General features: G+C 41.3%; 1 protein-coding gene across 1 annotated transcript in view; it reads left to right on the top strand.

The window, feature by feature from the left end:
• LOC137047270 (venom phosphodiesterase CdcPDE) overlaps window positions 1-7,004 on the top strand; it is a 26,611-nt gene extending 19,607 nt beyond the window's left edge. Inside the window, exons 21-25 of the mRNA XM_067424839.1 lie at window positions 835-958; window positions 1,529-1,606; window positions 3,065-3,197; window positions 3,324-3,480; window positions 6,502-7,004. Coding sequence (XP_067280940.1) covers window positions 835-958; window positions 1,529-1,606; window positions 3,065-3,197; window positions 3,324-3,480; window positions 6,502-6,675 — 666 coding nt within the window. The 3' untranslated portion in view covers window positions 6,676-7,004. The remainder of the gene's footprint in view (window positions 1-834; window positions 959-1,528; window positions 1,607-3,064; window positions 3,198-3,323; window positions 3,481-6,501) is intronic.
• Window positions 7,005-15,435: the final 8,431 nt, after the last annotated feature.

The raw sequence follows: 15,435 nt of genomic DNA, 5'->3' as shown, positions 1-15,435 counted from the left end.
GAGTTTTGTTTAAGTTTTATTATGTTTGTGTGGGCAGTCGTCCGTGAGGGGCTGCCCGCGGTTTTGCTTTCGTTTTGTTTATTTATTTGTATATTAAAGTTTGTTGAACGTTCGCCAGTTCCTGCCTCCTTCCTTCCCTTGTATCTGTGTGTGCGTAATATTCTGTGTGTAACATCGTTACACACAGAATAATAGCACACACAGATACACAGTCTCTCCGCGGTTGGAGCTGATTAGGCTCCAGTTCTAACCCAAACATGCTGATAACATGTGCTTTCTCTCAGTGAGAGGGACAGACAATACTCATCTCGACTCTTTAGTCTTTCAGTAACAGGAAATAGAAAAGGAATAAAATATAATAAATTAAATGAAAGACAAATCCATATTTTACATCTGGAAGCCGAGCTAAGGGAGCAAACACTGTTACTGACACGTAAGGGGTGTGTGATACCTCAAAAATCCACACACACACACACACCTTGTTGATCAAGTGTTTAGTGACACACACACACATCTCTAGGCCAAACCCTCAGTCACTCCTCAGAGACCAAATACACACTTAAGAAAACAAGAAACATAAAGCAAAATCACAACTGGAAAGAATCGCTATAATAAAATAGGAAGATAAATATAGATTAAGGTTTTGATTATGAAGTTAATTAGGATATATGTACTATATATAGGTGTATTGAAGCGGCAGTGGATTTCAGAATCCCCCCTTCAGTAGCAACACACTGACTGCAGATCTGTTGTAATGACAAACTGAAGCCGTGTGTGTGTGTGTGTGTGTGTGTGTGTGTGTGTGTGTGTGTGTGTGTTTGTGTGTGTGTGTAGGCTGGAAGTTCTCCAGTCGTCTCAGACTGTCTCCGAGCAGATGTCAGGATTCCAGCCAATCAGAGCGCGACTTGTGATCAGTTAAACAACACTGACGTCACCTACGGCTTCCTGTATCCACCCAGTGAGTGTGTGTGTGTGTGTGTGTGTGTGTGTGTGTGTGTGTGTGTGTGTGTGTGTGTGTGTGTGTGTGTGTGTGTGTGTGTGTGTGTGTGTGTGAGAGAGCTCATGTTAGTGATTTCACTGTGCATGTCTCATTTTTAAAAAGCGCTCTGAGCGCGTAATGTTTGATCAGACTCATAACTGGATGATGCTGTCAGTCTCTCTGGTGACGTATGCAGGATTCTCCAATCACAGAGTGTGGTTTAAGCTCCGCCCCTGTATAGAAGCAGAAAAGACTCTTTAATAATTTGTGCAAAAAACACAATGCCTAAATCTGATCACGAATTGTGTTTTGCATTTGTGAAATGTATTTTATGAATCTATAATTATTTTTTTCGCACGTGAATAGTTTTTTGTGCACGTAAATTTGGTTTCATGCAGTTGAAATTGTCTACACATGTGTGCAGTGTGTTTTTTGCGTGAATTATTAAAGAGTCTTTTCTGCTTCCATACCCCTGCACCTTATCTACATGTGTGTGTGTGTGTTTGTGTGTGTGTGTGTGTGTGTGTGTGTATGTGTGTGTGTTTGCAGATCTCAACAGCTCGTCTGAAGAGCAGTTTGACGCTCTCACGCTTGGAAACGTAGTGCCGATGTACCCACAGTTCAAGAGTAAGTGTGTGTGTGTGAGTGCAGTGAGCGTGAGTGCAGTGAGTGTGTGAGCAGTGAATGGGAGTGCAGCGAGTGCGCAGTGAGTGTGTGCATAGAGTGTGCAGCGAGTGTGTCTACAGTGTGTGTGCAGTAAATGTGTGAGCAGTGAGTGTGAGTGTGAGGGCAGTGTGTGTGCAGTGAGTGTGGCCGCAGTGAGTGTGAGTGGGTGTGCGTGCAGTGAGTGTGAGTGCAGCGAGTGTGCAGTGGGTGAGCAGCGAGTGTGGGTGCAGTGAGCATGCAGTGTGTGCAGCGAGTGCGGGTGCAGTGAGTGTGAGTGCAGCGTGTGTGAGTGCAGTGAGTGTAAGTGGGTGCAGTGTGCGCGCAGTGAATGTAAGTGCAGTGTGTGTGCAGCGAGTGTGAGTGGGTGTGAGTGCAGTGAGTGTGAGTGCAGTGAGTGTGAGTGTGTGCAGTGAGTGTGGGTGTGTGCAGTGAGTGTGAGTGTGTGCAGTGAGTGTGAGTGTGTGCAGTGAGTGTGAGTGTGTGCAGTGAGTGTAAATGCAGTAGGTGAGCAGTGAGTGTTGGTGCAGTGAGCATGCAGTGTGTGTGCAGTGAATGTTTGAGCAGTGTGTGTGAGTGCAGCGAGTGTGAGTGCAGTGAGTGTGAGTGGGTGTTAGTGCAGTGGGTGAGCAGTGAGTGTGAGTGCAGCGAGTGGGAGTGCAGTGAGTATGCAGTGAATGTGTGTGCATAGAGTGTGCAGTTAGCGTGAGTGCAGTGTGAGTGCAGTGAGTGTGGGTGTGAGTGCAGTGGGTGTGAGTACAGTGAGTGTGTGTGTGCAGTGTGGGTGTGAGTGCAGTGGGTGTGAGTACAGTGAGTGTGTGTGTGCAGTGTGTGTGCATAGAGTGTGCGGTTAGCGTGAGTGCAGTGAGTGTGAGTGCAGTGAGTGTGTGTGTGCAGTACGTGTGAGTGCAGTGAGTGTGTGTACAGTGAGTATGAGTGTGCATTGAGTGTGTGTGCATAGAATGTGCAGTGAGTGTGTGTGCATAGAGTGTGCAATGAGCGTGAGTGCAGTGTGAGTACAGTGAATGTGAGTGTGCAGTGAATGTGAGTGCAGTGAGTGTGAGTGTGCAGTGAGTGTGAGTGCAGTGAGTGTGAGTGTGCAGTGAGTGTGAGTGCAGTGAGTGTGAGTGTGCAGTGAGTGTGAGTGTGAATGCAGTGAGTGTGAGTGTGCAGTGAGTGTGAGTGTGTGCAGTGAGTGTGTGCAGTGAGTGTGAGTGTGCAGTGAGTGTGAGTGTGCAGTGAGTGAGTGAGTTTGTGTGTGTGTGTGTGTGTGTGTGTGTGTGTGTGTGTGTGTGTGTGTGTGTCTATATATATCTGATGGTGTGTGTGTGTGTGTGCGTGTGTGCGTGTGTGTGTGTGTGTGTGTGTGTGTGTGTGTGTGTGTGTGTGTGTGTGTGTGTGTGTGTGTGTGTGTGTGTGCAGGACTCTGGCAGTATTTCCAGGAGGTCCTTCTGCTGAAGTACGCGTCTCAGTATAACGGCATTAACACAGTGACCGGTCCGGTGTTCGACTACAACTACGACGGCCGCGCTGACTCTCCAGAGCAGATCCAGGAGTACGTGTGTGTGTGTGTGTGTGTGTGTGTGTGTGTGTGTGTGTGTGTGTGTGTGTGTGTGTGTGTGTGTGTGTGTGTGTGTGTGTGTGTGTGTGTGTGTGTGTTTCTCACAGTGCTTGTGTTCAGGTTCACTGCAGGTTCGTCTCCTCCTCTTCCTACTCATTATTTTGCGGTGCTGACGAGCTGCCGTGATGAGACGCAGGAACTGAGCCGATGTTCCGGAGAACTACAAAGCGTTTCCTTCCTGCTTCCCCACAGAGCCGACAACACGGAGAGCTGCGCTGTGAGTGATCAATCAATCAATCAATTTTATTTTCATTTATCATAGAGTGACAATGTGGGCAGATCAGTATTATAGTTTATAGAATTAAATAAAACCTAATTCATACATTTTATTTGTATATTTAGTTGAATAACTCTGATCATAATGTTAGTGTCCCCAACTGAGCAAGCCAAGCCAAAGGCGACCAAAGGAACCAAAACTCCATCAGACTCAGTCGGGGTGCCAGTTCTCCTCATGCCTATTAACACACCGTGTAGGATTATTATTCTGGTAACCTTACAGGTCAGAAATCAAATTAGATCGGATTATTCAAAATTTCAGGGTATCAAGGAAGAGACGGGTTTATTTAGGATGACGCGTCGATTACACAAGAGTATGAATACATGAAAGATCGGAATTATTGCGCCAGAGACGGGTTTATTGAGGATGACGTGCCGGTGAGGCAAATTCAGAGGAGACACCAATGGACACGGCTCAGCAGACACTCCAGAATGAGCTGGTCATGTCCAGGCGCAGGTCCACCATCGAGCGAAGGAAGCGAGGGGACGACTTTGCAGCCTTAGGTAAATTAAGTATACATGATATTAGGTAATGATCTGAGATGTCATCGCTCTGCTGCAGAATTTTAACAGTATCAACATTTATTCCATGTGACATTATTAGATCTAAAGTATGATTAAGGCGATGAGTGGGTCCGGATACGTGTTGACTAAGTCCAATAGAGTTTAGAATGTCTCTAAATGCCAATCCCAATGCGTCTTTTTCATCGTCTACGTGGATATTAAAATCCCCAACAATTAGTCCTTTATCTACAGCTAATACTAACTCCGATACAAAACCAGCAAATTCTCAGATAAAGTCTGTATTGTGCCCTGGTGGCCTGTAGACAGTAGCCAACACAAATGTCAGACGGGATTTATCATTTACACTACACAGCGTTACATAAAGCACCAAAACATCAAAGGAATTATATGTGAAACTAGACTTCTGAGTAATACTGAAGATATTTACATTTACATTTATGCATTTGGCAGACACTTTTATCCAGAGCGACTTACATTACTTTCAAGGCACGCATTTTTACATTATTGTCAGTTCCTGCTTTCCCTGGGAATCGAACATATGACCTTGGCGTTGCTAGCGCCACGCTCTACTGGTTGAGCTACAGGAAAGCATTATATTATTATAATTTACAGCAACACCTCCCCCTTTACCTTTCAGACGTGGCTCGTGTTTATAACAATAATCTCGGGGGGTGCACTCATTTAAAGTAATGTAGTCGTCAGGTTTTAGCCAGGTTTCTGTCAAACACAGCACGTCTAGGTTATGATCTATAATCATATCATTAACAATAAGCGTTTTTGTCGCAGTCTCTATGTGATAATATCTAGGTGAAAGAGTCTCTATGTGCTGCGATTTAGCTGACTTAGGTGACGTGAGACAGCTAGCAGACGGTTGGTTTAGCCAGTTTGTCTGCTTCCTGACCTGGGCCCCAGTGAGTCAAGGTTTAGCTCTAAGACTATGTGCCAAATTACTAGAGAGAAGAGCGGCACCAGCCCAGGAGGGATGAATGCCGTCTATATCCAGGTCAGGTCTGCCCAAAAAACTTTTCCAATTGTCTATAAACCCTGTTATTTTATGGACACCACTTAGACAACCAGCCATTGAGTGATGATAATCTGCAAACTACTTCATCACTCCTTTTAACAGGGAGGGGACCAGAGAAAAATACTGCCTTTAACATAGTACTTGCGAGTTTACACACCTCTTTAATGTTAATTTTGGTGATCTTCGACTGGCAAAGTCGAACATCATTAGTGCCAACGTGAATAATAATCTTAGAGAATTAAATTTGCTTTGATGTCAGGCGCTCTGGCTCCCGGTAAACATGGTGACTATGGTGGCTGGTGTCTCTATTTTCACGTTCCGTGTAATAGAATCGCCAATAACTAGGGCACTTTCAACAGGATCCTCAGTGGGTGCATCACTGAGTGGGGAGAACCTGTTTGATGTTCTAATCGGAACGGAAGAGTGGTTTTTTAATCCGCTGCACGGGCTCAGCCGGAACCAAACAATGAGTGTTAGCTAAACTAGTCACATCCAAAGCAGTAATCTAAACACACACACACAGACACACACGCACACACACACCTTTTCCCATAGGCACTCTCGCTTCCTGTTTCACAAGCTCATCCTCACACACTGTATTATTCTGATCAGTGGATCTGTTTTTTTATCTTTAATATTTTTTATTTATTTAAGGGGAAAAATTCAATAGGTTTTTATTTATTCATGATTTATTTTATTTGTTATTTGTATTTTTATTTATAGTTTTATTTCTTCATTAAGTAAGACTTATTTATTTATTTATTTATTTATTTATTTATTTATTTATTTATTTATTTATTTAAACTAATTTTTCAGTGCCATTAAGCTGTAAATCTAATAACCAACTTTAATTTATGTATGATAATTTAAATTATATAAATTGTACAATTACATTTTATTAATTTATGCATATTATTAATTAAAATGTTATATATTTTCATTTAATGTTTTATTTATTGATTAAGTAAAAAGTACATTATTTATTTATTTATTTATTTATTTATCAGTGCCATTAAGCTGTAAAAATGACTTTGCTGTTTTATTTAGGTCTACAATAATCAATCAATATTTTCATTTATCTATTTACTTATTAAGAAGAAACTAACAGATTCACGTTTTTTAATGCACATTGGTTTTAAATAATATAAAATATAAAATGTATGGGGGTGGCATCATATGAATGGCAGTCATGCGGTTCTGTGAAGCGGCTTTGAGTCGGGGGGTTTGTGGGTGTGTGTGTGTGTTGTGGTTGAGTGGGTCATGTGATGTGACTGTAACAATAAGAGTCATGAGGGCACCTGTAATCTCTCTGTGTGTGTGTGTGTGTGTGTGTGTGTGTGTGTGTGTGTGTGTGTGTGTGTGTGTGTGTGTGTGTGTGTGTGTGTGTGTGTGTGTGTGTGTGTGTGTGTGCAGGATGATCAGCCAGAGTCGCAGTGGGTGGAGCCTCTCCTGTGGATGCACCAATCACGTGTGAGGGATGTGGAGTGGATCACGGGATTGGACTTTTTCCAGGACAGCAAGCGTCCAATCGCCGAGCTCCTCCGCCTCAAGACCCGCCCCACCGCCGCCATCCGGCCCAAAGCTTGAGTCGCCGCTCGGATTTATTATATTTAATTACATCCAGTTGTCTTCCTTAATATATTTATTGAATATATTATATTGCTCAGTAGCTGTGCTGTAAAGGATTTTTTTTTTATTAATTACGTCAAGTTACACAATGCAAAAAATAAGAAATTAGTATTTCTGTCTTGTTTTCCAGTAATATATATATAAACATGAGATGACTTAAATCCATTCTTTTGTAATTAAAATGTTTTTCCAGTCAGGATTTTATTCCAAGGGATTTTGGACACTAACTGGAAACATTTCATGATGTCATTTTAATGAGTATGATTTTCTGTCTATCAGTTTTTAAAATGCATTAAAGTGACTTGACTATGACGTGAGTCCTGCACTTCTTTAATGACGTTTTAATAAGTGTATGTTATTATAGCTGAGATCAGATGTGCTGGGAAACATCCGTGAGAGATGAGTGGCGGTTTATTCCCGTCAGGATGAGCTCATGACGATCTCCCGCGGCCGGTTAATGCTGGTTCTGATAGAAAGCTGTCAGAATACACAGAGCAGCTCAGTTTGAGGCGTATGGACCAGTCAGGGTGACCTCTGACCCCTGACCCCGCCGAAAGCACCAACAGTGGCACGTGAGCATTATAACTGGACCACGGAGCAATGGAAGAAGGTGGCCTGGTCTGAGGAATCACGTGTTCTTCTACATCATGTGGATGGCCGGGTGTGTGTGTGTGTGTGTGTGTGTGTGTGTGTGTGTGTGTGTGGCTTACCTGAGGAACACATGGCCCCAGGATGCACTATGGGAAGAAGGCGAGCCGGCGGAGGCAGTGTGATGCTTTGGCCAATGTTCTGCTGGGAAACCTTGGGTCCTCCATCCATGTGGATGTTACTTTGACACGCTCCACCTACCTAAGCATTGCTGAGACCATGTTCAGCCTTTGATGGAAACGGTATTCTGGTGGCTGTGGCTCTTCCAGCAGGATAATGCTCCTGACACAAAGCACAAATGCTTCAGGAATGGTTGGAGGAGCACAACAACCAGTTTGAGGCGTCGACTCGGCCTCCAGATTCCCCAGATCTCAATCCAATCGAGCATCTGTGGGATGAGCTGAACAAACAAGTCAGATCTGAAGTACAAACTTACAGGACTTAAAGGATCTGCTGCTAACATCTTGGTGCCAGATACCACAGCACACCATCAGGGGTCTAGAGGAGTCCATCAGAGACGGGTCTACAAACACAATAATAGGTCATAAAGTTATGCCTGATCGGTGTATATATAAAGTGAGGAAAATAAGTATTTGAACACTGCTGTTTTGAAAGTTCTCCCACTTAGAAATCATGGAGGGTCAGAAATAATGACATTTATTTTGTTCAAATGTATTATTACTATTATTATTTGATGTATTTGTATATATATATATATATATATATATATATATATATATATATATATATATATATATATATATATATATATATATATATATATACAGTGAGAAAAATAAGTATTTGAACACTGCTATTTAGCAATTTATCCCACTTAGGGTGCGTTCACACTTGTAGTTCGGTTCGTTTGGTCCGGACCAAAAAACAAAAACAAACATAATAGTCCTGGCTTAGCGTTCACACGGGCATTTTTAACAGCGGACCTAAAGTTACCGAACCAAAGGCACAGGGAGACGCTCACAACCTGATTGGTCGGCTTATATGACGTAGGAGCTCGCTTACCGAACATGCAAAACAATGCTGTGTGCGGATTACACGCGCGGGGATTTTATGCGTGTACATATGGCATTATTTTTTACCAGAGAACTCATGAAGAGCTCATGAAATGTTCACAACATTCAAAACAACGCTGTGTGCCGGATTAAACGCGATCATTTTATGCGTGTAACACATATGGCATTATTTTTTTACCAGAGAACTCATGAAGAGCTCATAAAATGTTCAAAACATTCAAAACAGCTCCAGGATTTCCTCCGTTGTGCAAAAGAGACGGCCGTTCTGTCGTCTGTACCTGCTAATAATGGGCAGCACAGGAACTTTGATGAGAAGAGCCAGGTTTGCTTTTTGTGAGTTTTTTCTAGCATTTTCGAAACACGCTCGTCAGACCAAATATTGATGAGGCTCTTCCTCGTTGCTCTACGTTTGCCCTCTAACGTTAAAGTTACTCATTTTGGATAACGTACACCGATCTTTCCGCGTCGTCAAATCAGCTGCATTATGCGTGGCATCTTGTGACATTATACGTCCGGTTTTTGGTCCGTTTACATGTCTTTGGTCCGTGTTGCGTTCATATATCAATCGAACCGCATCAGAGTTGGTTTGGAGGCGGAATGAGACCCATCTTTTTAGCGCTCTCGGTCCGCTGGTTTGGTGCGCACCAGAGTTCGGGTGGCAGCGTTCACATATGTTCAAATGAACCGCACTAACCGAGCAATCGCACCAGGATTCGTTTTAATCGAACCAAACATGACAAGTGTGAACGCACCCTTAGAGATCATGGAGGGTCTGAAATGGTCATTGTAGGAGTATTTCCACTGTGTGAGACATAATCAAAAAAAAATCCAGAAATTATTTTCTTAGAAATTAAATTTTTATATTATTTTCTAACTATTTATTTGTATGATACAGCTGCAAATAAGTATTAAAACAGCGGAGAAAATCAATGTTAATATTTGGTCCAGTAGCCTTTGTTTGAGCTCAAGCGTTTGCTGTAGTTCTTCTGCAGGTTTGCACTGCAGGAGGGATTCTGGCCCACTCCTCCACACAGATCTTCTCTAGATCCGTCAGGTTTCTGGCCTGTCGCTGAGAAACACGGAGTTTGAGCTCCTCCAAAGATCCTCTATGAGGGTTTAGGTCTGGAGACTGGCTAGGCCACGGCAGAACCTTGATATGCTTCTGACAGAGCCACTCCTCGGTTATCCTGGCTGTGCTTCGGGTCATTGTCATGTTGGAAGACCCAGCCTCGACCCATCTTCAATGCTCTAACTGAGGGAAGGTTGTTACCCAAAATCTCACAATGCATGGCCCCGGTCATCCTCTCCTTAATACAGTGCAGTCGCCCTGTCCCATGTGCAGAAAAACACCCCCACAGCATGATGCTGCCGCCCCCTTGCTTCACAGTAGGGATGGTGTTCTTGGGATGGTACTCATCATTCTTCTTCCTCCAAACACGTTGAGTGGAATTATGACCAAAAAGTTCTATTTTGGTCTCATCTGACCACATGACTTCCTCCCATGACTCCTCTGGATAATCCAAATGGTCATTGGCAAACTTCAGACGGGCCTGGACATGTGCTGGTTTAAGCAGGGGAACCTTCGGTGCCATGCATGATTTCAAACCATGATGTCTTAGTTTATTACCAACAGTAACCTTGGAAACGGTGGTCCCAGCTCTTCTCAAGTTCACGTGAATATCACGTGGAAATGTGGCGCGCTCCGCCGCGCTGTATATCACTTCAAATAAAGCACAAAAGTTCAAGTTCAAGAGTTTTATTTGTCACACACACAGTTATACAGAATACAACTGGCAGTGAAATGTAAACAGGTCCGCTCCATGGACAGCAAATAACAATTAACAAAAAAACACAATAAATTATAAAATAGGGATAGGATAAAATAGGAATAGGATAAGGTGCTATATATATATACATATGTAGAATTATGAATAAATCAAGTAAAAGAAATAAGAGATGTGGAATAAAATAAGTGAGATAAAGTAAACTGGAGACTATAGAAATAAATCCGTGGATAACAGAAGTGCAGGAGTGTAATGTGCAAACAGCATTATAATGAGTAGTTACATGAACACAAGAATAAAGTGCAGTGCAATATCAGTGTGTGAGTTTGTTAATACTGAAGTGAGGTGAAGTCACATGTAGTTAAGTGACAGCGTTCAGGAGTCTGATGGCCTGTGGGAAGAAACTCATCTCAGGTCATTGGCCAGCTCCTCTGTGTAGTTCTGGGCTGATTTCTCACCTTAGGATCATTGAGACCCACGAGGTGAGATCTTGAATGGAGCCCCAGTCCGAGGGAGATTGATGGTCATTTTATCTTCTCCCATTTTCTAATGATTGCTCCAGCAGTGGACCTTTCTTCACCGAGCTGCTTGGCCATTTCCCCGGAGCCCTTTCCAGCGGTGTGGAGGTGTGTGAGTGTGTCTCTCGTGTCTTTGGACAGCTCTGTGGTCTTGGCCATGTTAGTAGTTGGACTCTTGCTGATTGTATGAGGTGGACAGGTGTCTTTATCAGCTAACGGCCTCAAACAGGAGCATCTAATGTAGGATAATAAATGGAGTGGAGGTGGACATTTTAAAGGCAGACTAACAGGTCTCTGAGGGTCAGAACTCTAGAGGATAGACAGGCGTTCAAATACTTATTTGCAGCTGCATCATACAAATAAATAGGTAAAAAATTATATATTGTAATTTCTGGATTTTTTTATAGATTATGTCTCTCACAGTGGCCATGCACATATGATGACCATTTCAGACCCTCCATGATTTCCAACTGGGAGAACTTGCAAATTAGCAGAGTGTTCAATATTTATTTTCCTCACTGTGAAAGATGTGTGTGTGTGTGTGTGTGTGTTTGTGTGTGTGTGTGTGAGTGTGTGTGTGTGTGTGTGTGTGTGTGTGTGTGTGTGTGTGTGTGTGTGTGTGTGTGTGTGTGTGTGTGTGTGTGTGTGTGTGTGTGTGTGTGTGTGTCACAGGAAACTGTTTGTCATTACCTAACACAGAGGTTGTTTTGTTCCTGTAAAGTGATCTGTGACTGCACATTGATATGGTTTAGTTTTTCTCAACAGATGAGCTTCCAGTGAAGACCCAGAAGGTGTTCAGACAAACACAGCTCTCATTGTTTTCTGCCCATGCAAACAGCCGATCTAATGACAGAAGTATGCAGGTGCTCCAAATCTCCCTAAACTTCATCCATAATAAAGAAACCGAGAGATTCAAACAGCGTGAGGAAGCTGAGTAACAGTTTCAGGATCATTCACTGCAGGCCAAATGCCTCATTAACTCTTCTTTCAGAGGGCTTTCTGAAGAAGCAGGTGTTGTTTTGTAAGACCTTTACAAATGTACCGGTAACACTTTAGTATGGGGAACACATATTAACTATTAACCTCCACTTCTGCCTCAATAAACTCCTCATTTACTGCTTATTAATAGTTAGAAAGGTAGTTTGGTAACACTATATTTTAAGGTTCAGTTATTAACTATTAACTACACTGTAAAAAAATATTTAGAAAAAAAGTTACCTGGTTGCCTTAAAATGTTGAGTTCACTGAAATTAAAAAATTGAGTAAATACAATGAATATTTTTTGAGATTCGACAACCTTTATTAAAATATTATTAAACGAGTTTGTAATCATATTGGGTAATTGTGTGTTTTATTTGTGATGACGGAGCCAAATTGTGCTATTTTCATGATTTATCACATGTTTTATGTGGTTCAGATACAATAATATTTTGAGTTTCTATTTATTAAACAAATTTCCTTCATTGTATCAACTCAAATCTTTAATTTCAATAAACTCAAAATTTTAAGGCAACCAGGTTACTTACTTTTTTAAGTTAAACCAACAATATTTGTTTACAGTGTAGTTGCTTATGATCATGCATATTCCTATGATATTGTCTGTTTATGAGCTCTTCTAAAGCTCATATTAATGCCTTATTCTGCATGAGCTTATCCTACATCCCTTAATCCGACCCAATACCTAAACTTAAACGCTACAAAAACTACCTTACTAACTATTAATAAGCAGTAAATTAGGAGTTTATTGAGGCAAAAGTCGTAATGAATAGTTAATATGTGTTCCCCATACTAAAGTGTTACCGGTAGTTTTTGCAGCGTTTAAGTTTAGGTATTGGGTCGGATTAAGGGATGTAGAATAAACTCATGCAGAATAAGGCATTAATATGAGCTTTAGAAGTGCTCATAAACAGACAATATCACAGTAATAAGCATGATCATAAGACACTAGTTATTACACTGTAAAAAAAAAAAAAAAGGGTTGTTTTTTGTTGGTTTAACTTAAAAAAGTAAGTAACCTGATTGCCTTCAAATTTTGAGTTTATTGAAATTAAAAATTTGAGTTGATACAATGAAGGAAATTTGTTTAATAAATAGAAACTCAAAATATTATTGTATCTAAACCACATAAAAAATGTGATAAATCATGAAAATAGCACAATTTGGCTGCGTCATCAGAAATAAAACACACAATTACCCAATATGATTACAAAATATTTTAATAATATTTTAATAAAGGTTGTCGAATCTCAAAAAATGTTCATTGTATTAACTCAAAATTTGAAGGTAACCAGGTAACTTTTTTTCCAAATATTTTTTTACAGTGCAGTTAATAACTGAACCTTAAAATAAAGTGTTACCAATGTATTAACTAACAATGATGACAAAACGACACGTCATTTATTCATGTTTCAATGCATGCTGGGAACAAATTCTGGGTTCTTCTTCTGAAACATTCACAAATCAAGATACAACTACTTATGCCAACAAATCAGTGAGGACAGAAAAATAAACCTATTTCCAATGAAAAACATGTTTGTTTTTTCCATATAAAGTGCTTGGAACAAAAATAAGGGATTGTTCTGGGCTAATGTGGGTTTTTTTGTAGTTTGCTTTTCTTAGTACATCTACATTTCCAGTAAAAGTGCCAGAATACCCAGAGGGCTTTTCACTGGGATGCAGCAAACGTTTCCCAGTAACCTTAATAGAGCATTTCATTTATTTAAGTAATCCAGTCTTTAATAATGTTTTGAAAACATCAGGGCATCATGGTTTATATTCATAGCGTATAAAAATGTGGACATGTTTTGTCAGCTGTGTTATTTAAAGAGAGGAAGATGATGTCAAGTGTTGCTTGAACCTCACTGACTTTCACTGCATAGACAAAAAACTAGACAACAACTTTCTCACACAACACGAGGCGTGTAAATGATGACAGACTGATGATTTATCAAAACGAAAATAACACTTAAATATCTGCCATGTCAGCTCAGAGGTCATCACTGAAGGAAGCCCGGGAGCGACCCGTACAGTTCCTGAAGGCAAAGTTTGCCGTGATTTATAATAATATCCTCAGTATTCCTCAGAAGTCGCGTTTCAAACAGAATTCCTCTGAAGTTTTGGTGCTTTATGTAACGCTGTGTAGTGTAAATGATAAATCCCGTCTGACATTTGTGTTGGCTACTGTCTACAGGCCACCAGGGCACAATACAGACTTTATCAGAGAATTTGCTGGTTTTGTATCGGAGTTAGTATTAGCTGTAGATAAAGTACTAATTGTTGGGGATTTTAATATCCATGTAGACGATGAAAAAGACGCATTGGGATTGGCATTTAGAGACATTCTAAACTCTATTGGAGTTAGACAACACGTATCGGGACCCACTCATCGCCTTAATCATACTTTAGATCTAATAATGTCACATGGAATAAATGTTGATACTGTTAAAATTCTGCAGCAGAGCGATGACATCTCAGATCATTACCTAATATCATGTATACTTAATTTACCTAAGGCTACAAAGCCATCCCCTCGCTTCAAATATGGCAGGACGATAACCGCTGCGACTAAAGATTGCTTTGTCCATAATCTTCCTCATCAGTTCCATCTCCTCAGCATTACAGATAGCCAAGAGGAACTTGATGCTGCAACAGAAACTATTGACTCTCTCTTTACTAGCACTTTAGATATAGTTGCTCCCCGGCGCTTAAAGAAGATTAAGGCAAATAATCCAACGCCGTGGTACAACGAGCACACTCGGGCCCTTAAAACAGCAGCCAGAAAAATGGAGCGCAGCTGGAAGAAAACAAAACTGGAGGTTTATCGCAATTTGTGGAAAGAGAGCATTATTGCATACAGAAAGGCCATAAAAACGGCTAGATTGACACTATTTTCTTCCAGAGCTGCTGTAAACAAACGCTATATGAATAAAGGTGAAGAAAGGTGACTTAAAGCAATATCTACTGTGAAGATCATTTTATTATAGTTGTTGTGCTGGAGTTTATTCTCCAGGAAGTAGCGTGTCTATTAATGGGTAAAGCTACAGTAACATCTTCAGATGGTCAGCATGAGATCATTTCATCTAAACTGGTTATATCTGAAGTAGTGAATGTTTTATGAGCCCAAGCACAACCAAAACAATGTTCTTCTGCTAAAAGCTCTCAGATCAACATTTCATTTTGATTCAGATGTGGCAGAATGTATTAACACACACTATACTGGCAGAAGTATTGAGCCGCTCCTCCAGATCCCTGAGTTCAGGTGTTCTGTCCTTCATGGCCACAGGTGTATAACTCCAGCTCTCGGCCTGCAGACGCTTCTACACACATTAGTGAAAGAATGGGTCGCTCTCAGGAGCTCAGTGAACTCAAGCGTGGGGCCGTGATAGGCTGACACCTGTGCAATAAGGCCATTCCTGACATTTCCTCACTACTAAATATTCCACGCTCAACTGTTAGTGGGATTAGAACAAAGTGGAAGCCATTGGGAACAACAGCAACTCAGCCACGAAGTGTTAAATCCCAGAGCGGGGTCAGCACATGCTGAGGGTCACAGTGCGCAGAAGTCTCCAACTTTCTGCAGAGTCAACAGCTCCAGACCTCCAGACTTCTGTGGCCTTCAGATGAGCTCAAGAACAGCGGAGAGAGCTTCATGGAATAACTATGTTACCGATCTGCCAGCATTGACACTACTGGATGAGAAATAAAAGTAGCTGGACGATGACGTCACCGTTTTTA

The sequence above is a fragment of the Pseudorasbora parva genome, chromosome 19 (genome assembly GCF_024679245.1).
Source record: "Pseudorasbora parva isolate DD20220531a chromosome 19, ASM2467924v1, whole genome shotgun sequence".
Taxonomy (NCBI): domain Eukaryota; kingdom Metazoa; phylum Chordata; class Actinopteri; order Cypriniformes; family Gobionidae; genus Pseudorasbora; species Pseudorasbora parva.
Note: the sequence above shows the minus strand (reverse complement) of the source record. Positions and strands in the feature narration are given on the sequence as shown.